Below are 22015 nucleotides of genomic sequence, written 5' to 3' on the forward strand. Positions count from 1 at the left end.
TCTGCTGTGAGTCTAATGGGCTTCCCTTTGTGGGTAACCCGACCTTTCTCTCTGGCTGCCCTTAGCATTTTCTCTTTCATTTCAACCCTGGTGAATCTGACGATTATGTGCCTTGGGGTTGCTCTTCTTTTTTTTTTTTTTTGAGACGGGGTTTCGCTCTTGTTACCCAGGCTGGAGTGCAATGGCACGATCTCGGCTCACCGCAACCTCCGCCCCCTGGGTTCAAGCAATTCTTCTGCCTCAGCCTCCTGAGTAGCTGGGATTACAGGCACGCGCCACCATGCCCAGCTAATTTTTGTATTTTTAGTAGAGACGGGGTTTCACCATGTTGACCAGGATGGTCTCGATCTCTCGACCTCGTGATCCACCCGCCTCGGCCTCCCAAAGTGCTGGGATTACAGGCTTGAGCCACCGCGCCCGGCGCTGGGGTTGCTCTTCTTGAGGAATATCTTTGTGGTGTTCTCTGTATTTCCTGGATTTGAATACTGGTCTGCCTTGCTAGGTTAGGGAAGTTTTCCTGGATAATATCCTGAAGAGTATTTTCCAGCTTGGATTCATTCTCTTCATCACATTCAGGTACACCTGTCAGACGTAGATTAGGTCTTTTCACATAGTTTCACATTTCTTGAAGATTTTGTTCATTCCTTTTTGCGCTTTTTTCTCTGTTCTTGCCTTCTCTTTTTATTTCATTGAGTTGATCTTCAACCTCTGATATCCTTTCTTCTGCTTGGTCAATTCGGCTGTTGACGCTTGTGCATGCTTCACGAAGTTCTCGTGTTGCGTTTTTCAGCTCCATCAATTCACTTATACTCCTCTCTATGCTGTCCATTCTCGTCAGCAGTTCGTCCAATCTTTTTTCAAGGTTCCTATTTTCTTTGTGTTGGGTTAGAACATGTTCTTTTAGCTCGTTGTAGTTTCTTACTACCCACCTTCTGAAGTCTGATTCTGTCATTTCATCACCCTCCTTCTCCATCCGGTCTGGTTCCCTTGCTGGTGAGGAGTTGTGATCCCTTTTAGGAGGAGAGGTGTTCTGGTTTCGGGAGTTTTCATCCTTTTTGCGCTGGTTTCTTCCCATTTTTGTGGGTTTATCCACCTGTTGTCTGTCTCTGTCCCAGGGAGTTGGAGCTTTATGAGTTTCCGTTGCACTACTGCCTTTTTTGATTTTTCTTTCAGGTCGGACCCGCCCAGCTAGCAGCAGGCCTAGCCACTGCCTGCCGGCAGGGGCTTTGCTGAGCTGCTGTGGGCTCCGCCCAGCTGCCCTGAGCTCTTCCCTGTAGTCCTTTTTATATGGGCGTAGTTAGAACTGTCTCTGCAGCGGTGGCCCCGCGTCTGTTATGGCGGACTCTCTCTGTTGTGGCGGGTTGCCTCGGCAACGGCAGCCTGCCTCCGTAGTGGTGGAGAGTCTCAGTAATGGTGGAAGCCCCTCCCCCACGGAGCTGGACTGTCCTGGTTCAGCTGTGCTTGGTTTGAAGGGCTCAACCCAGAGGGTTTCCAATTACTGTTTTTGTTTTCGTTGTTGTTGGGGGTGGAGGGGTGGGACCAACCGAGCCTGATCACCTGGCTCCCTGACTCAGAGTCTTTTCTTTTAAGTTGAACGACCCCGCGTTCGGGTCGCTTGTTGAAAAGGCGCCGGGATCTCCCGTGCTGCGACTCACGGAGTCAGCTCGAACTGCGGCGCCGGCTCCTGGCGGATTTTTTGCCTAGGAATCTCCTGGCCTGACTCGCTATTTCAGATGAATGGGCTATTCTGCCGTCTCAGGGCTCTGCTCGCCAGCTAAGAGGGCTCCCAGACCAGTGGCTTTTGTACGGAGAACCGCAGCAACAGGGAGTGGTCACAGCAGCCTCGCGGGCGGAATCAGCCCCGTGGGGGCCAAAACAGCCGCACCGGCTGGGACTGCGACGCTGGCAACCCCTCTGCCTGGGTATCTCCTGGGCTGTGGGCAATAAGAGTTCATCTGGAAATGCGGCGTCCACTCACCCTCTGCACTTTCACTGGGAGCTGAAGTCCTGAGCTGTTCTTAGGCGGCCATCTTCCCAGCATTCTTGAGTGGTGGTTTTGCAATTTAGCCTCATGATCTCTTCATGTTTGTGAGGAATTAAATGTGATATCTCAGCTCTGTGAAACTGTGTGCTTTGGGCTTATTTCCAGCTCTGTTTCTAGAAATGAGCTAAAAAAAACTAGGCAAGGGGTAGTAGAGTAGTAAAAATCTCAGTTAAATGTTTGTAAGCTTTTTGCCTGGAGTTTCAACAATAGTGATTAGCTTCACACCATCTTTAGGAGTTAAAGTTCTATCTAATACGTTATTGTGATATTTTACAGTTACCTCACCATTTTTTTTTTCTCCAACAAAAATTTCATAACAGTTTCTGACCAGATTTCATTAATGTGAAAACTATCTCCATTGTAAATACTATCTGTGAATTTCTAGAGCTCTGTTAAACGTAATTCTCAGAAACTGAACTACACCCAAATCTGAATTCAAATTAAATAACTAAAAAATTTTCTCTTTAGTCTGTGAGGCCATTCACATTTAGAGACCTTATTAAAAGCTCACTAGATTAGACTCATTTAGGAAAGTTCTGAGTGGTAGAAAAATCTGAATACTGGGTCTATTTATTCATTCCAGTAACTAGACTTAGGCTAATTGAGCCAAGCTCCACATAATAGATGTTTTGTTTTCCTGAGTAAATAGGATTTTACCTGGAATTACTATATCATGAAGCAGTCTAAGCTTTTCTGGCTTCTGCACATCCTGTGAACATGTTGCTTCCATTAAACTGATAACCTCAACATTTTCTGGGGTAAACATTCCCTCACCAATCATCAGTCATTGCTTCTGTTGTAAGAAGCTCTGCCGTCCTCCTAGTGCTGGAGGCTAGAAGATAAGGTACAGTGACTAGGAGTCCATTAAGTGCTCACAGTATAGCAAAGGAGATGGGGAGGAGGGTCAGGGGTCACATGTGGTTATGATCTCACCTGTAGTGATAGAAATCATGGTCAGAGATGCTTTCCTTTTTTAAAAAATTTAAATCCATTTAGCAGAGCTGTTATGTGCTAGTATTTATTCCAGAAACAGGTTGTAGTTTAGAAGGGGAGAGGAATTAGTGAACACACTGCTTTCATGCAGTTGGTAAATATAGTCACCATGGAGAAGGGGCAAATCATCCTGACCTGGGGAGTCTGTGGGTTCTTCAAGGAGTGTCACCTGATCTGGATCCTGAAGTCTGTTTACCAAGGAGAGAAGAGCTGGAAAAGACATTCTACTCAGAGCAAATAGAGCATGCAAAGGCATGAGGAAAGTAGGGGTGGGGAGAGCATGCTGGCTACAGTGTGGCTGAGGCTGAGAGCCTAGACTGGAGGATAGGAGAGGGCTTATAAAGGATGGCTGAAGAGAAGGGTTTTTAAGACAAGGAATTTGTACTTTATTAGAAAATGGAAAGCAATTGGTAGATTCAAGCTGGTGCATGATGATTTGTATTTTAGAAAATGATTCAGGTGACAGTACCAAAGGTAAATTGAATGGCCTCACAGGGCAGCTAGTTGGGAGGCTATTTCTGGAGTAAATACCTTGATAGTTGTAGGTACAAAGTGGTGAGAGAAGAGGTCATTAGATATGGACAGGCAGGGAAGAGGAACAGATTTAGGAAAGAAAGTCCAGCATCAGGGTTTGACTCATTGATTCTGCCTGAAGTATTCTTGATACACATGCCCAAAACACACTGGAAACAGATCTGATGTAGACACAGGTGGGAACTGGAGGGAAGAAGCCCTCAACATACTATTGAGAAGGTCGAGATGAGTACCTTGAGGAGTAGCTGTGTCTCATTCAGAGGGTCCATAGAATCTGCTGATGCCAGTGTCTGTACTGGTATCCTGCCTTGTTCTGCAAGGTTTCTCCTGGGGTTTCTCCTTCCTCTCTCTTTTGCTTTTCTTGAATATGTACACACAATTATAGACGCTCATTCACTCAGGCAGGGATCAGCAGACTTTTTCTAAAAAGGGTTAATAGCAAATATTTAGGCTTTGCTAGCCACATGCTATCTCTGTCACATATTCTCTGCCTGCCCCCATGCCCCAGCCTTTAAAAATATAATCTTTATTTGAGGGCTAAGCATAGATGGGCATTGGGCCACATTTGGCCCATGGGCTAGTTTGTAGACCCCTGTTTATAAGGCAGTCTCAGGAACTGATCATATTAAAGCAACTGACACTTGGAGAATATTCGTATCAAGAGAAAAAAAATTAGCATGGTAACCAAATGTGTTTTCTATGTGGTAAATAATACGTGCTTCTGGTCCTTTTCAAGGAGTGCCTGCCCATCTTGCTCAGGCTGACTCCGTGTCATCCTTCAGACTACATTGATACCATTTCCTTCTGGAAAGCATTCCAATCTCCCCAACTCCCTATCCCCGGCTGGGTTTATGGCCCGTTCTGAGTGCTCCTCCCATGGCACCCTGTGCCTCCCGTTATCAGCAGTGATGATTACATTCTTTTGCAGTTGCCCTCTTACCAGACTCACAGATCCAGTAGGCAGTGAGCACACAGCTTTTGCATCATTGCATTTTCAACATGTAGCCCATGACAGGCTCTGGAGAGGGGAGGATCAGAGTGGGTGACAAGCAGAGTATCGTGGTTAAGGTAGAGACCCCCAGGGCCAGTCAGACCTAGGCTCAGATAACAGCACTGTGTTATTGTCTAACTTTGGACAAATTTAACCTTTCTGTGCCTCAGCTGCTGCGTCTGGACATTGAGGATGACAGTGGTATTTACGTGAGGGGTTGTGATGATGCATGAGTTCACATGTGTAGAGCTCTGAGCGCCCAAAACATAACGTTGCCCATTAGCTCTTGCTGTTACCTCTGCCACCATTACTGCCACAGTCTGTAACTATGACAGGAAGGCCATGTGGTATAGGGATTAAAGGATTGTGTCAGCTCTGGAGTCAGACTGCCTGGGTTTCAATTCCAGTTCCACCATTTACTAGTTTCTGTGGTCCTGAGCTAGTTTCTTAACCTCTCCATGTCTCAGTTTCCTCAATTGAAAAATGTGGCTATTAGTTACACCTAACTCAAAGGCAGTTATGGAGACTATATGAGAAAATTATGGTTATATTATGGAGACTAAATGAGAAAAAAAAAGCATTTAGAATAGTGGTCAGTTCCTAGCAGTGTCAATAAGTGTTAACTACTGGGTACTGGAAAGTAGTTATCCAGTACTTTATTAATTAATGAAGTCTGACTTTGGTCTTAGCTATTAATTTTACTAGCCTTTCCTGTGTTCACTTAGTCCTATGATACACTCTTTATGAGCACCTTCTGTGTGCTGAATCTGCAATCTTGTGACTATAACTTACTCTACCTTGACTCAACGCAGTTTGATCTTGAAGATCCTAGAAAATCTTCTTGGTGTTCTCTATTGTCCTGATGGACTGAATGGCCTTGAGTAAATCTTAGCATATAACTTGTGGTTCACAGATGTTAACAGGTGATACCATCTTCCTCATAAACTTTGGTCCTACACACAGGAAATTGTAATTCTGTAAGGTACTGAGCCCCTCGGTGTTGATAGTTTTCCATCTCCCAACATATAGAGATGAAAATGCCAGCCCAGACACAGCCCAAGTCAGAGAGGTGTTACAATGAGGTCATGGATGAAGAGTATAGAAGCAAGAGTTCTTTAAATGTCCAAGCTGCTGTTGTCATATAAATGTCTTGAGTCTGTTCCTAAGAGTCAGACTTTATGATTAAATCAGTTTTTTTTTTTTGAAAGAAATGATTCTCCTGTGTTTTATTTATTTATTTATTTATTTATTGCATTTTGTTTTGGGGTACATGTGAAAAACATGGAAGATTGTTGCATAGGTACACACATGGCAGCGTGATTTGCTGCCTTCCTCCCCTTCACCAATATCTGACATTTCTCCCCATGCTATCTCTCCACATCTCCCCACCCCCGTCCCTCCCCCATTTCTCCCCAACAGACCCCAGTGTGTAGTACTCCCCTCCCTGTATCCATGTGTTCTCATTGTTCAACACCCACCTATGAGTGAGAATATGCAGGGTTTGATTTTCTGCTCTTGTGTCAGTTTGCGGAGAATGATGGTTTCCAGGTTCATCCATGTCCCTACAAAGGACACGAACTCATCGTTTTTGATGGCTGCATAATATTCCACGGTGTATATGTACCACATTTTCCCTGTCCACTCTGTCATCAATGGGCATTTGGATTGGTTCCAGGTCTTTGCTATTGTAAACAAACAGTGCTGCTATGAACATTCATGTGCATGTGTCCTTATGGTAGAATGATTTATAATCCTTTGGATATATACCCAGTAATGGGATTGCTGGATCAAATGGAATTTCTATTTCTAGGTCCTTAAGGAATCGCCACACTGTCTTCCACAATGGTTGAACTAATTTACACTCCCACCAACAGTGTAAAAGTGTTCCTATTTCTCCACATCCTCTCCAGCATCTGTTGTCTCCAGATTTTTTAATGATCGCCATCCTAACTGGTGTGAGATGGTATCTCAATGTAGTTTGGATTTGCATTTCTCTAATGACCAGTGATGAGGAGCATTTTTTCATATGTTTGTTGGCCTCCTATATGTCTTCTTTTGTAAAGTGTCTGTTCATATCCTTCGCCCACTTTTGAATGGGCTTGTTTGTTTTTTTCTTAGAGATTTGTTTTAGTTCTTTGTAAATTCTGGATATCAGCCCCTTGTCAGATGGGTAGACTGCAAAAATTTTTTCCTATTCTGTTGGTTGCCGATTCATTGTAATGACTGTTTCTTTTGCTGTGCAGAAGCTGTGGAGTTTGATCAGGTCCCATTTGTCTATTTTGGCTTTTGTTGCCAATGCACTTGGTGTTTTGGTCATGAAGTCCTTGCCTACGTCTGTGTCCTGAATGGTTTTGCCTAGATTTTCTTCTAGGGTTTTTATGGTGTTAGGTCTTATGTTTAAGTCTTTAATACATTTGGAGTTAATTTTAGTGTAAGGTGTCAGGAAGGGGTCCAGTTTCTGCTTTCTGCACATGGCTAGCCAGTTTTTCCAACACCATTTATTAAACAGGGAATCCTTTCCCCATTGCTTGTTTTTGTCAGGTTTGTCAAAAATCGGATGGTTGTAGATATGTTGTGTTTCCTCCGAGGCCTCTGTTCTGTTCCATTGGTCTATATCTCTGTTTTGGTACCAGTACCATGCTGTTTTGATTACTGTAGCCTTGTAGTATAGTTTGAAGTCTGGTAGTGTGATGCCTCCTGCTTTGTTCTTTTTGCTTACAATTTACTTGGCTATGCGGGCTCTCTTTTGGTTCCATATGAAGTTTAAGGTGTTTTTTTCCAGTTCTGTGAAGAAGGTCATTGGTAGCTTGATGGGAATAGCGTTGAATCTGTAAATTACTTTGGGCAGTATGGCCATTTTCACGATATTGATTCTTCCTAGCCATGAACGTGGAATGTTTCTCCATCTGTTTGTGTCCTCTCTTATTCCATTGAGCAGTGGCTTGTAGTTCTCCTTGAAGAGGTCCTTTACGTTCTTTGTTAGTTGTACTCCTAGGTATTTTATTCTCTACTTGTAGCAATTGTGAATGGCAGTTCGTTCTTGATTTGGCTCTCTTTAAGTCTGTTACTGGTGTATAGGAATGCTTGTGATTTTTGGACATTGATTTTGTATCCCGAGACTTTGCTGAAGTTGCTTATCAGTTTCAGGAGATTTTGGGCTGAGATGATGGGGTCTTCTAGATATACAATCATGTCATCTGCAAATAGAGACAAATTGATTTCCTCCTTTCCTATTTGAATACCCTTTATTTCTTTTTCTTGCCTGATTGCTCTGGCTAGAACTTCCAGTACTATATTGAATAGGAGTGGTGACAAAGAGAGGGCATCCTTGTCTAGTGCCAGATTTCAAAGGGAATGCTTCCAGTTTTTGCCCATTCAGTATGATATTGGCTGTTGGTTTGTCATAAATAGCTTTTATTATTTTGAGATACGTTCTGTCAATATCTAGTTTATTGAGGGTTTTTGGCATAAAGGGCTGCTGAATTTTGTCAAAGGCTTTCTCTGCATCAATTGAGATAATCATGTGGTTTTTGTCTTTGGTTCTGTTTATGTGGTGAATTACGTTTATAGACTTGCGTATGTTGAACTAGCCTTGCATCCCTGGGATGAATCCTACTTGATCATGGTGGATAAGCTTTTTGATGTGCTGTTGCAGTCGGCTTGCCAGTATTTTATTGAAGATTTTTGCATCTATGTTCATCATGGATATTGGCCTGAAATTTTTTTTTCTTGTTTAGTCTCATAAAATGATTGATGTTTGTCTCATAAAATGATTTGGGAAGGGTTCCCTGTTTTTGGATTATTTGGAATAGTTTCAGCAGGAATGGTACCAGCTCCTCTTTGTATGTCTGTTGGAATTCAGCTGTGAACCCATCTGGACCTGGGATTTTTTTGGGTGGTAGGCTCTTAATTGCTGCCTCAACTTCAGACCTTGTTATTGGTCTATTCAGGGTTTCAACTTTTCCCTGGTTTAGGCTTGGGAGGATGCAGGTGTCCAGGAATTTATCCATTTCTTCCAGGTTTACTACTTTATGTGCATAGAGTTGTTTGTAATAATCTCTGATAATGGTTTGAATTTCTGTGGAATCTGTGGTGATATCCCCTTTATCGTTTTTTATTGCATCAATTTGGTTATTCTCTTTTCTTTTTTATTAATCTGGCTAGTGGTCTGTTTTGTTGATCTTTTTGAAAAACCAGCGCCTGGATTTATTGGTTTTTTTGAAGGATTTTTTGTGTCTCTATCTCCTTTAGTTCTGCTCTGATCTTAGTTATTTCTTGTCTTCTGCTAGGCTTTGAGTTTTTTTGATCTTGCTGCTGTAGCTCTTTCAGTTTTGATGCTAGGGTTGCAATTTTAGATCTCCCCATGCTTCTCATGTGGGTACTTATAGCATATATTTTCCTCTAGAGACTGCTTTAAATGTGTCCCAGAGATTCTGGTATGTTGTGTCTTCGTTCTCATTGGTTTCAAAGAACATCTTTATTTCTGCCTTCATTTCATTGTTTATCCAGTCAACATTCAAGAGCAAGTTGTTCAGTTTCCATGAAGTTGTGCGGTTCTGAGTTAGTTTCTGCATTTTGAGTTCTAACTCGATTGCACTGTGGTCTGAGAGACTGTTTGTTATGATTTCCGTTCTTTTGCATTTGCTGAGTCATGATTTATTGCCAATTATGTGGTCAATTTTAGAGTAGGTGTGATGTGGTGCTGAGAAGAATGTATATTCTGTGGATTTGGGGTGGAGAGTTCTGTAAATATCTATTAGGTTTGCTTGTTCCAGGTCTGTGTTCAGGTCCTGGATATCCTTGTTAATTTTCTATCTGGTTGATCTGTCTAATATTGACAATGGGGTGTTAAAGTCTCCCACTATTATTGTGTGGGAGTCTAAGTCTCTTTGTAAGTCATTAAGAACTTGCCTTATGTATCTGGGTGCTCCTGTATTGGGTATTGGGTGCATATATATTTAGGATCGTTAGGTCTTCTTGTTGCAGTGATCCTTTTACCATTATGTAATGTCCTTCTTTATCTCTTTTGATCTTTGTTGCTTTAAAGTCTATTTTATCAGAGATGAGAATTGCAACTCCTGCTTTTTTTTGCTCTCCATTTGCTTGGTAGGTCTTCCTCCATCCCTTTATTTTGAGCCTTTGTGTATCCTTGAATGTAAGATGGGTTTCCTGGATACAGCACACTGATGGGTTTCAGCTTTTTATCCCGTTTGCCAGTCTGTGTCTTTTGATTGGGGCATTTAGTCCATTTACATTTAGGGATAATATTGTTATGTGTGAATTTGATACTGCCATTTTGATGCTAGCTGGCTGTTTTGTTGGTTAGTTGATGCAGATTCTTGATTGTGTTGATGCTCTTTACCATTTGGTATGTTTTTGGAGTGACTGGTACTGGTTGTTCCTTTGTATGTGTAGAATCTCTTTCAGGAGTTCTTACAGAGCAGGTCTGGTGGTGATGAAATCTCTGAGTACTTGCTTGTTCGCAAAGGATTTTATTTTTCCTTCACTTATGAAGCTTAGTTTGGCTGGATAGGAGATTCTGGGTTGAAAGTTCTTTTCTTTAAGGATGTTGAATATTGGCCCCCACTCTCTTCTGGCTTGTAGGGTTTCTACTGAGAGATCTGCTGTGAGTCTAATGGGCTTCCCTTTGTGGGTAACCCGACCTTTCTCTCTGGCTGCCCTTAGCATTTTCTCTTTCATTTCAACCCTGGTGAATCTGATGATTATGTGCCTTGGGGTTGCTCTTCTTGAGGAATATCTTTGTGGTGTTCTCTGTATTTCCTGGACTTGAATATTGGCCTGCCTTGCTAGGTTGGGGAAGTTTTCCTGGATGATAGCCTGAAGAGTATTTTCCAGCTTGAATTCATTCTCTTCATCACATTCAGGTACACCTATCAAACCTAGATTAGGTCTTTTCACATAGTCCCACATTTCTTGAAGATTTTGTTAATTCCTTTTTGCACTTTTTTCTCTGTTCTTGCCTTCTCTTTTTATTTCATTGAGTTGATCTTCAACCTCTGATATCCTTTCTTCTGCTTGGTCAGTTCGGCTGTTGAAACTTGTGCATGCTTCACGAAGTTCTCGTGTTGTGTTTTTCAGCTCCATCGATTCACTTATATTCCTCTCTATGTTGTCCATTCTCATTAGCATTTCGTCAAGTCTTTTTTCAAGGTTTTTAGTTTCTTTGCATTGGGTTAGAACATATTCTTTTATCTCATTGTAGTTTCTTACTACCCACCTTCTGAAGTCTGATTCTGTCATTTCATCACACTCCTCCATCTGGTCTTGTTCCCTTGCTGATGAGGAGTTGTGATCCCTTTTAGGAGGAGAGATGTTCTGGTTTTGGGAGTTTTCATCCTTTTTGTGCTGGTTTCTTCCCATCTTTGTGGGTTTATCCACCTGTTGTCTTTGTAGTTATTGTCTTTCATGGGTCTCTAAGTGAGCTTCCAGTTTGTGGATGCTGAAGTTACTTCTTTTTTTTTTTTTTCAAGCTTTCCTTCTAACAGTCTGGCCCCTCTGCTGTAGGACTGCTGAGGTCCACTCCAGGCCCTGCTTGCCTGGGGATCACCTGCAGCAACTGCAGAACAGTAAGGGTTGCTACCAGTTTCCTCTTCTGCTATCTTTGTTCCAGAAGGATACCCACCAAATGTCAGTCTGTTCTCTCCTTTATGAGGTGACTCTGGATCTATGGGGGTCAGGGAGCTGCTTGAGGAGACAGTCTGTCTTTTATTGGGCCTCAAGTCCTGATCTGTGAGCTCTTTTGTTCATTCAGAGCTGCTGGGCAGGTACGTTTAGGTCTGCTTCAGCTGAACTCATAAACCGCTTTTTGTTCCCAGGTGCTCTGTACTGGGGAGTTAGGGCTTTATGAGTTTCCATTGGGCTGCTGCCCCCCTTTTTTTTCTTTCAGGGCTGCCCTGCAGTTAGGAGTCCACCTAGTCCCTGTCTGCCTGCAGAGGCTTTGCTGAGCTGCTGTGCCGCCGTTTGATCTTCCCTGCAGTCCTGTTTATATGGGTGTAGTTAGAACTGCCTCAGCAATGGTGGCCCCGCCTCTGTTATGGCAGACTCTCTCTGTAGTGGCGGGTTGCCTCGGCAACGGTGGGTTGCCTCAGAGACGGCAGGCTGCCTCCGTAGTGGTGGAGAGTCTCAGTAATGGCAGACGCCCCTCCCCCACAGAGCCAGACCATCCCGGGTTCAGCTGTGCTTGCTGTAAAACGCTCAACACAGAGCATTTGCAATTACTGTTTTTGTTGTTGTTGTTGTTGTTGTTGTTGTTGTTGTGGGGGGGGACCAACCAAGCCTGATCACCTGGCTCCCTGACTCAGAGTCTTTTTTTTTTGCTTCAGTTGACCGACCCAGCGTTCCAGTCTCCTTTTGAAAAGGTGCCGGGATCTCCTGTGCCACGACTCACTGAGCCGGCTGAAACGTGGCGCTGAGGCTCCTGGCGGTTTTTTTGCCTAGGAATCTCCTGGCCTGGCTTGCTATTTCAGATGAATGGGCAACTCTCCTGTTTCAGGGCTCCAATTGCCAACTAAGAGGGCTCCCAGACCAGTGTCTTTTGTATGGAGAACTGCCCCGCAGGGCGTGGTCAAAGCTGCCACACAGGCCAAATCAGCCCCGCAGGCCGAAACAGCTGCACTGGCGGAAACATCGGCGCTGGCGACCCCTCCGCCTGGGAATTTCCTGGTCTGTGGGCAATAAAAATTCATCTGGAAATGCAGCGTCCACTCACCCTCTGCACTTTCACTGGGAGCTGAATTCCTGAGCTGTTCTTAGTCGGCCATCTTCCCAGCAGTCGATTAAATCAGTTTTTTTTGTTTTTTGTTTTTTTTTGAGACAGAGTTTCACTCTTGTTACCCAGGCTGGAGTCCAATGGCACAATCTCGGCTCACTGCAACCTCTGCCTCCTGGGTTCAGGCAATTCTCCTGCCTCAGCCTCCTGAGTAGCTGGGATTACAGGCACGCACCACCATGCCCAGCTAATTTTTTTGTATTTTTAGTAGAGACGGGGTTTCACCATGTTGACCAGGATGGTCTCGATTTCTTGACCTCGTGATCCACCCGCCTCAGCCTCCCAAAGTGCTGGGATTACAGGCTGGAGCCACCACGCCTGGCCTAAATCAGTTTTAACTTGAATTCAGCTCACGTTTTCTGCCTACCATATTTAAAGGCATTGTAGGAATCACTTGAACCAAACAATAATTACTTTTTTTACTTTGACTAGTTACTTCTCCTTTTTCTCATTGTAAATAGTCATGAATGAAATTCATATTATCACTCAGCAAGCGCAGAGATGCCATTCCATTTTGTTTCTTTATCACCCATAAATTTGACCACTAAAAAGTTAAGCCTCAACATGTATACATTTAATTTTTCTCTCTGACAGGGCAGACAGTTTACAGAAGAATCAAGACCTGGAATTTGAAAGAAATAGAGAGCGATTTGAATTTTTAAAGGTATGAGCAGGGTCTGGTTCCATTGTTTGGTTTTCTGTGTATGTGGGGTACAAGGGAGAGGTGCCAAGAAGATGGGCTGAGTAGAAGTACCTCACATGTTCATAGTGCTCTTTCCATTTGTCAATCCCAGTGGGGTTCCCAGGCTTTTCACAACATGCGGATCATTCCCCCTGGCTCAGGAATCATCCACCAGGTGAATTTGGAATATTTGGCAAGAGTGGTATTTGATCAGGATGGATATTATTACCCAGACAGCGTCGTGGGCACAGATTCACACACTACTATGATTGATGGCTTGGGCGTTCTTGGTTGGGGTGAGTGTTCTTCCAAGTTTCTATTCCATATATGCTGTTTTAGGGCACGTGCCTTAATTCACCGTGATTCCATTACATCTCAGTAACACGAATTTACATGACCGCAAGTTTCAGAGAGGTATTTTAGGCAGTTTCATCACCGCTGTTTTCCAGTGTCCAGAAAATCACTTTGCACCTAGCAGGCACTCAATAATTATGCTTGGAAGAATGAACGGGAGCAAGGGGTTAGGGATATTTAGCATTCACAAAAATCACCCAGGGTGTTTGTTAAAAACAGAGACTCCCAAAGCCTACTCTTTCTTGCATGTGGCACCAAGGGGATTTTGATGCAGGTGTTTGGGGGACCATGCTTTGAGAAACACTTGTTAAAAAACTCAATAAAGGAAAATAGAGAAAACCTGCTGTTTATAGAAACATAACTCTGCACCAGTTAAACATTGTAACTGGGTTTATTACCTGTTAATAACACTAAATTTATACCTGAGAGAGAGAGTAAGGAGTAATGAAAGCATTCTTCTGGTCATGCCATTCATTGCAGGTGTCGGTGGTATTGAAGCAGAAGCTGTCATGCTGGGTCAGCCAATTAGTATGGTGCTTCCTCAGGTGATTGGTTACAGGCTGACAGGGAAGCCCCACCCTCTGGTAACATCCACTGACATCGTGCTCACCATTACCAAGGTAATGATAGGCAGCCTCTTCTGTGGTCTTGGAAAGTTACAATGACAGCTTTCGAATGGAGGGAATACATAATGGAATCTTGTTTACGTTTCCATGAGCTCTAGCAATGCTAAGAAACCAGGTTGATGATTTTAAAAGGAAAGGAGATAAGAGGAGTATTCTGTGTTAAGTTTAGATAATTATGTGTATTTTCCTCTAGTATTGCTGCATGTATCTTTTACTTAAAAGAAATATTTTAAATTGTGAAATAGTTCAATGACACAGAAATTAACATGGCATTCATATGCCCACCACCTAGATTTAACAGATGATACCATTTTGTCACAGTTGCTTCAGAGCTCTATGTTTTTAAAGAAATAATATGTAGTATCTGTGGCTAAAGCCACACTCCCCGTTTCTGGAAATAACCACTATCCTGAGGTTGTAAGAATCATTCCCATGTATATGTTTATACTTTTACTACATTTTTTCCACATGGTTCTTCTTTTTATGTAAATAGCAAGGTAGTTCTATGAATAGACTTTGACTTTTTAAATTCTCTTCTTTGTATTATAAGTTACATTATTGTAACAGACGTGTCACCAAGCTGGAAAGTATTAGGCTTTTTCTGTAGCTGTTATAGGAGATCATCTTTTTCTGTGATTTGCTTGTTTTGTAAAAAGAAGGCCGTTTCATTTTGGAAGACTCTTGCAAAAGCAATGGTTTTTAATGATCACAAACACATTTTTCTGATTTTATAGTTTGGAGGCGTGGGGTCATTTGCCTGGACACACTATTTATAAAGTGCAAAACACATTTCTCTTTGATTTAATTTTTGTGAAATTTGGAATTAGATTTATTTGAGTACCACAGCTTATCACAAATGTCTGTGGACTATTCTTCAGATGTGGAATAATACAGGAATTCCTCACAAAATCTGGCAAAGTTCCATATAACCAAAAGAGCCCATCTGTGTGGTTTTAGGTAGAAACAGGCTTTATGCAGAGCTTAAGTCAGTCACTCCTGGCTGGTGCCTTGTATGGAAAAGATATGGGGATCTTTTGGTTACATTTGACTTAATACTTGTAGAATGAATTTTGTTCATTACTCCTTTGAAAAGTTATTTTCTTAACTAATGCAAGTATTTAGGTTGAAATGATTTAATATTTATCACTTACAGACACTTCCAATGATCTCATTAGAAAGAGAAAGAATGTTTCTCATTTTGAAATACTTAATGTCATTTGTATTTTGGGCATACTTTGTCTTTCTTATTATAAATAAGAACTATTTGACATAATCTTAGATTTATAGGAGAGTTGGTATAAAGAGTACAGAGAATTGCTGTTACCTTTCTCCCAGCTTCCTGTGATGTTAACATCTTGTATAACCATGGCATGTTGATCAAAACTAAGACGTTAACATTGGTGTGGTACTCTTAACTACCGACTTTGCCAGTTTTTTCAGTAATGTCCCTTTTCTGCTCCAGAATCCAATTCAGGATACCATGTTGCATTTAGTTGGCACTGGTTTTTAAGTTTTGAAAGTGATTACAGATGTGTTGGGCTAATTTATTGTTTCGGTTTGCTGACAAGACTAGTTTGTAAGAAGTGCAAGATGGTAGTTCTGCAGTTTGAATGTGGGCCATCAGATCTCAAACTTCTATCTTGTTTCTGCTGCTTAGCACCTTCGCCAGGTTGGGGTAGTGGGCAAATTTGTCGAGTTCTTCGGGCCAGGAGTAGCCCAGTTGTCCATTGCTGACCGAGCTACAATTGCCAACATGTGCCCAGAGTATGGAGCAACTGCTGCCTTTTTCCCAGTTGATGAAGTTAGTATCATGTATCTGGTGCAAACAGGTAAGTAAAGGGCTGTGAAAGCAGAGGGCTCTTTGGAAAAGTTCCATGAAACACTGAGAATCTGAGCATTGGCTTCTGCCTCTACCCAACAGAAGGCATTGGGTTACAGTTACACAATTTTTTTTTCTCTCAGTGGAGTCAGAATGGGTTTTTGGGATTTAAGGAATTAATATGAGACAGAGATGGTATGGCCAATGGAAAGAGCTCAGAGATGACAGAAGCCCTGATGTTTAGACTGTTCCTCACTACTAGTGTTTTGACATTAAACAAGTGATCTTAGTAATGGTTACTGCTGTCTATGTGGTACTTGCTGTATACCAGGCACCTGGCATGTATTTGCTGTCAACCTCTTTACAGATTTGTAGGGTTGATTGATTCACTAGCTAATATTAGAGACTAATTTTAGAGAAAACTGAGGATGGAAGAGGTGTTAATACCCAAGGCTAATAAATAGCAGAGTCAGAGTCCAACTCTGCAACTGCCTGGCTCCAAACAGGAACAGCAATCTGCAACACCCCTCTCAGGGATGTCCAAAAAATGAAATGAGGCTGGGCACGGTGGCTCACACCTGTAATCTCAACACTTTGGAAGGCCAAGGCGGGCAGATCACCTGAGGTCAGGAGTTTGAGACCAGCCTGGCCAACATGGTGAAACTCCCAGGAGGCAGAGGTTGCAGTGAGCTGAGATTGCACCACTGCACTCCATCCTAGGCGACAAAGACTTTGTCTCAAAAAAAAAAAAGAAGAAAAGAAATGAGAGACTGCATGTGAAGGCTTTTAAATTGTTGACAGGTCTTTAACACTGTATATCTTTGTTTAGAAATCTGACTTTTACCCAGCTACTAAGGAGGCTGAGGCAAGAGAATTGCTTGAACCCAGGAGGCGGAAGTTGCAGTGAGCCAGGATCGCGCCACTGCACTCCAGCCTGGAAGACAGAGTGAGACCCTTTCCGGGAAAAAAAAAAAATGGAATTTGACTTTTAACTTTGAGAAGCTTTTAAATTTTCTTTCTTAGTTTAAAAACATTAACTCTTCATTCAGTCATGCATTTAGCAAATTATCAATATCTGGTCTAGTTCCCAATGATATTTTGGTGAACAAGATAAATAAAGTCCCTGCCGTCAAGTAGCTTACTCTCCAGTAAGGGGGGAAGATATTGAACAAGTGAACAAATGCATAAATGTGATAATGAAAAAGAAAGGGCAGGTGGGTGAAGTACACCAGAGGTTCTTGCACAGATGTCTGGATGAAGTGAAGTAACAGCCATGGGAAGGGTTTCAGGAGAATCTTACTCCAAACAAATCTTAGTCTTCTCTCATAGCCTAAGGAAATTCCTCAAGAAATTGTAAAGATTGCGATGAAAAGGTTTATTTTAAAAAATGTTTCTATTGAGTATAACCACATTGAAATTGATTAATACATTTTGTTCCCCCAAAGGATTTTTTTTTTTTTTTTGAGATGGAATCTTGCTTTGTCACCCAGCAGGAGTACAGTGGTGCCATCTCGGCTTACTGCAACCTCTGCCTCCCAGATTCTAGCAATTCTCCTGCCTTAGCCTCCTGAGTAGCTGGGACTATAGGTTCATGCCACCATGTCCAGCTAATTTTTTGTATTTTTATTAGAGACACGGTTTCACCATGTTAGCCAGGATGGTCTGGATCTCCTGGACTTGTGATCCGCCCACCTTGGCCTCCCAAAGTGCTGGGATTACAGGTGTGAGCCACTGTGCCCGGTCCCCATAAAGGATTTTAAGTGAAAAAGATAACTAAAAGAACAGAATAAATAATTGAGGGAATCAACCTAAAGAAGAGAAGGGATATTGTGCTGGGTAGAGGGAGAAAAGCTGTGAGATGGATCTAGAGGGAAGGTTAGTTTTCATGCTGCTGCAGGTGGCCATTATACTTCCTACTGATCCAGTGCCAAATTGTAACAACTATTAAGTTGAAACAAACATATTGCTTCAGAAGAGTGTAGCCCTTTCTCAAACTAAACCCTAAGAGACATTTCTCCTGTTCATCTTCATGAAGAGCATGGCATGGGGAATAATGAATAGTGGGCTCAACAACAGGTCAGGACAAATATATTAATGAGGCTCATACAGTTGTCTTTTATGAAGTCTGTACTGAGAGCTGATAATGTTTACAATTCATCTAAAACAAACAAAAAATTCTGATCAGTGGTAGGCCAAAGGGTCAAACCTTGTGTTTCTAACTATCAGAGAAATGGTGGACTGCATGTCCATTGGGCATACTTCATGAGCATTATCTCCGACACCAGAATCTTGATAAGAGTTAAATAGCAGAGGGTTCAAAGTCATATTCCTGGTGATGCAGCAGCGAGAGTTAAGATTTTGAACTTTGGTGTCAAGCTCAGGTTTGGATTCTGGTTCTGCCGTTTACTGGCTGTGTTCCATGGGAAAGATTATTCAATCTTGAGCTGCCATTTCCTCATCCATAAATGAGAATAATAATTGTACTTATATCATAAGACTATGATAAAGGATTAGAGATTGAAGTAATACATTTTAAATGTTTAGGGCACAGTGCCCAAAAGGTGCTCAGTAGCCAGTGGTTTCAGGTGGGGTTCGGATGGTTTTTAATTTTAACAATGATCATGTGGAATGCTGAGTCTTTCTGGCCAGTTGAAGGCAAATGCATAGGTGTGCTTTGACAATTGGCTTAGGCGTAAGATTCTCCTAATTAAAGGTTATACCCAAAAAGAGGGGGGTTATCTATAGATAGAACCAGAATATTTTTCAGAAAACAGTCACTTTGATAGGAACAGCAGATTCATTAATGGCCTCCAATAAAAAGCAGCATCAGTGGGAGAGTCAAACTATTATCCTGGAAGCCGGAAAATCAACAGAGCTATTGGAGTGTAAGTGCAGTGTATGTTGTGTACTCAGATAATTGCTGATGGAAGTATCAGTTTATAAACTTCAACTGGGAAATACTAACCTATGTTACTTGTTACTCCTTAAAATGCCTTTTAGGTCGTGATGAAAATAAAATAAAGTACATTAAAAAGTATCTTCAGGCTGTAGGAATGTTTCGAGATTTCAATGACCCTTCTCAAGACCCAGACTTCACCCAGGTATGAGAGTGCCTTCCACTAAGCATGTATTTCCTCTTCCTCAAGGCTACAGTTTTAATTGTGTTTTTTCTTGGGGGAATGCATTGGTAGGAAATTAGTCACTGCCAAGGCATTACAAGGGAACGGAGTGTTAAAAGGTTGAAAACCAAAAGGATAAGGAAATAGTAAAGATAACAATAATATAACTTACATTCCTACTGGCTTAATCATTGTAAATTAAGTTTGCTCCCCTATTTGAACTACTGATTCATGCCTCACGTGGAAGACCATTGAAAGACTGCTAAAGGAATAAGAATGATACAATGGAGACTCAGGGAAAAGGGTGGAAGAGGGGTGAAGGATAAAAGATTACGCATTGGGTATAGTGTACACTGCTCAGGTGATGGATGCACCAAAACCTCAGAAATCACCACTAATGAACTTATTCTAGACTTCAGGAACATGAGCTATTTAAAGGCTAAACCATCATTATTATAGACCTAGGAAGAAGTGAAGGTACAAATATGTCAGTTCTGTTTATCCTGAATACCTTATTTTCTAAGGTGTAAATGGAATCCACATTTTTCTAGACCACAAGGTAAACTTGTCCTGTGACCCTTGTTTGGTTTCTTATTACATTGAGGAAAGGAAATATTCAATTAGACTAAGGCTCATATCCTGGCATTGATAACTTAATGGCTGCATCCCTCCCAAATCACCTTAAAAGTGTAATGGTTTATGTATGACTTTAGCAGAAAACCCACCTTCAGCCTAACTCAGCCATACAAAAGCATGATGGACCGCCTCCAAGAATGGGCAAGTGGAGGACACTGGGCATCTGCAGTGCCCACCCCGTTCTGAGAGGTGGCAAGGCTGCCTGCCTGTCTTCTGCTACTTAAGTGCCCATTGTGATCTTCGGAAATAAATCACTTACGATTAATTAAGAGAAACATTGGCTTCCTTGTTTTGGAATGTGGTAGTTCTGTTTATTTGCTTATTTTTATGTTTGTGATGTTTTAAATTCTCTAGCATGATTTGGGTTTCCTCTTTGTGGGTATAATGTAAATTCTATAATTTATTTTCTTGTGAGTCAACAGGTTGTGGACTTAGATTTGAAAACAGTAGTGCCTTGCTGCAGTGGACCCAAAAGGCCTCAGGACAAAGTTGCTGTGTCCGACATTAAAAAGGACTTTGAGAGCTGCCTTGGAGCCAAGGTAGGGGCCTGGGGGAAGAGGTTGAATCCTCTCAACTCTACCCTTGAGTGTCCAGGCTTTCACCTCGCTTGATGATGAATCTTCCTGTAGCCTGTTTCTCCATTCTTAAGTCCTTAATGACTTCCTCCATTAGCCACAAGCCAAGCAGCAAGAGCCATCAGAAACACAAGTCAACCCACCTTTTTAAGCTTGTCTGCTTTTCACAGGACCCTCACCATATTGTTTACTCACCCAAGATTTTCTAGCTGTGTACCTTTGTGCATGCCCCTCCCTGCCTGAAAGTCTCTTCTCCAACTTGTCGTATTCTGTTCTATGAATTCCATAAAACTTGGTTCAGATACCAGCTACTCTGCACTGGGGCCTCAGAATCTCATAGCAGAAAGTCATCTTTCCCTTGTTGGATACTTCATGGCGCTTGGTCTGAAATATTTTGATAGCATTCCATATTCTTTAACTTACATTGTTGGTATTTTATTTGCATGTATGATTTCTGTTACGAGACTGTACATTTGAGAATAGGATTTGTGTCTGAACCATCTTGGGACCCCACAAGGTACCTAGCACAGTGTCTTATATGCAGTAGATTTTCAATGAACATTTTCCAAAGGAATGATGAAGATGTATCATCTATGAGACACCAGTATTATGGCAGATATTCAGCTGTACGTTGTGTTGTTGATCATGATTTGTTGAATCTGGTCAAAACAGTGCCTTTTTAAAAATTTCTGTAAAGTGAGAACCATAGTCTTCATCAGTCTATATCCATTAAACTCTACAATAATGTCATAAATTTAGACCAAATTTGTAGTTTTAGCATTTACATTTTTGAGGAGGGCAGGACATAATTGTTACTAATGTCAATGCAGAGTAAGAATGAGATATCATGACTGCTTTTTGTAAAGATTTAAAAAGGGTAATTTTATTTTTTTTTTGAGACAGAGTCTTGCTCTGTCACCCAGGCTAGCGTGCAGTGGTTCAATCTTGGCTCACTGAAACCTCCGCCTCCCAGTTCAAGCGAGTCTCCTGCTTCAGCCTCCTGAGTCGCTGGGATTATAGGTGCCCACCACCTCACCCAACTAATTTTTGTATTTTTAGTAGAGACAGGGTTTCACCATTTTGGCCAGGCTGGTCTCAAACTCCTGACCTCGTGATCCACCTGCCTTGGCCTCCCAAAGTGCTGGGATTACAGGCATGGGCCAACCACAACCAGCCAAAAAGAGTAATTTTTCTGTAGCATTTCAGAGTTTACTTGCAGAGATACTTATGCCTTGTTAAGAATTGGCCTTTAAAATTATACTTACCAAATTATTCCTTAATCTAAAGTGAGAACTGTTGACTATATGTATGTTTTTTGCTCTAGCCAGAAATATGTATATTTTATATAAATATATTCCTATATATATTTTTTCTTCTTTTAGCAAGGATTTAAAGGATTCCAAGTTGCTCCCAAACATCATAGTGACCATAAAACCTTTATCTATGATAACACTGAATTCACCCTTGCTCATGGCTCTGTGGTCATTGCTGCCATTACTAGCTGCACAAACACCAGTAACCCATCTGTGATGTTAGGGGCAGGTAAGTGCATTTGACTCCATCTTCATGCTCATATGCGTGTGTAGGTGGAAATAACCTGAGACATGTCCCAGGGTCTCAGTGTAGTTCTACAGGTCGTTCCCTGAACCTCATCTTTTCCAGATACAGGTATTTATTGGCCCATAAATATCTACACAATAAGTAGGGTCCAAAGCAAAGTTTTTAAAATAGAAGGTACACTGTGTAATAGTCACTCTTGAAAATTAACACAGAAAAAAAGTAGAGGAAAGCAAAGGAAGGTGGATTTCGGGGAAAGCCTACATTCTTACGTCAGACTCTGGAAAAAAAAATAA

At 41.8% G+C, this 22015-nt stretch overlaps 1 protein-coding gene across 2 annotated transcripts in view; it reads left to right on the forward strand.

The window, feature by feature from the left end:
• Positions 1-22015, forward strand: part of ACO1 (aconitase 1) — a 77266-nt gene that overhangs the window by 33054 nt on the left and 22197 nt on the right. For both annotated transcript variants that reach the window (XM_010350424.2, XM_074394959.1), the window contains exons 5-11: positions 12946-13015; positions 13146-13329; positions 13868-14007; positions 15671-15842; positions 18833-18933; positions 20010-20126; positions 21545-21704. In XM_010350424.2, coding sequence (XP_010348726.1) covers positions 12946-13015; positions 13146-13329; positions 13868-14007; positions 15671-15842; positions 18833-18933; positions 20010-20126; positions 21545-21704 — 944 coding nt within the window. The remainder of the gene's footprint in view (positions 1-12945; positions 13016-13145; positions 13330-13867; positions 14008-15670; positions 15843-18832; positions 18934-20009; positions 20127-21544; positions 21705-22015) is intronic.

This window comes from Saimiri boliviensis, chromosome 2 (assembly GCF_048565385.1).
Source record: "Saimiri boliviensis isolate mSaiBol1 chromosome 2, mSaiBol1.pri, whole genome shotgun sequence".
Classification (NCBI taxonomy): domain Eukaryota; kingdom Metazoa; phylum Chordata; class Mammalia; order Primates; family Cebidae; genus Saimiri; species Saimiri boliviensis.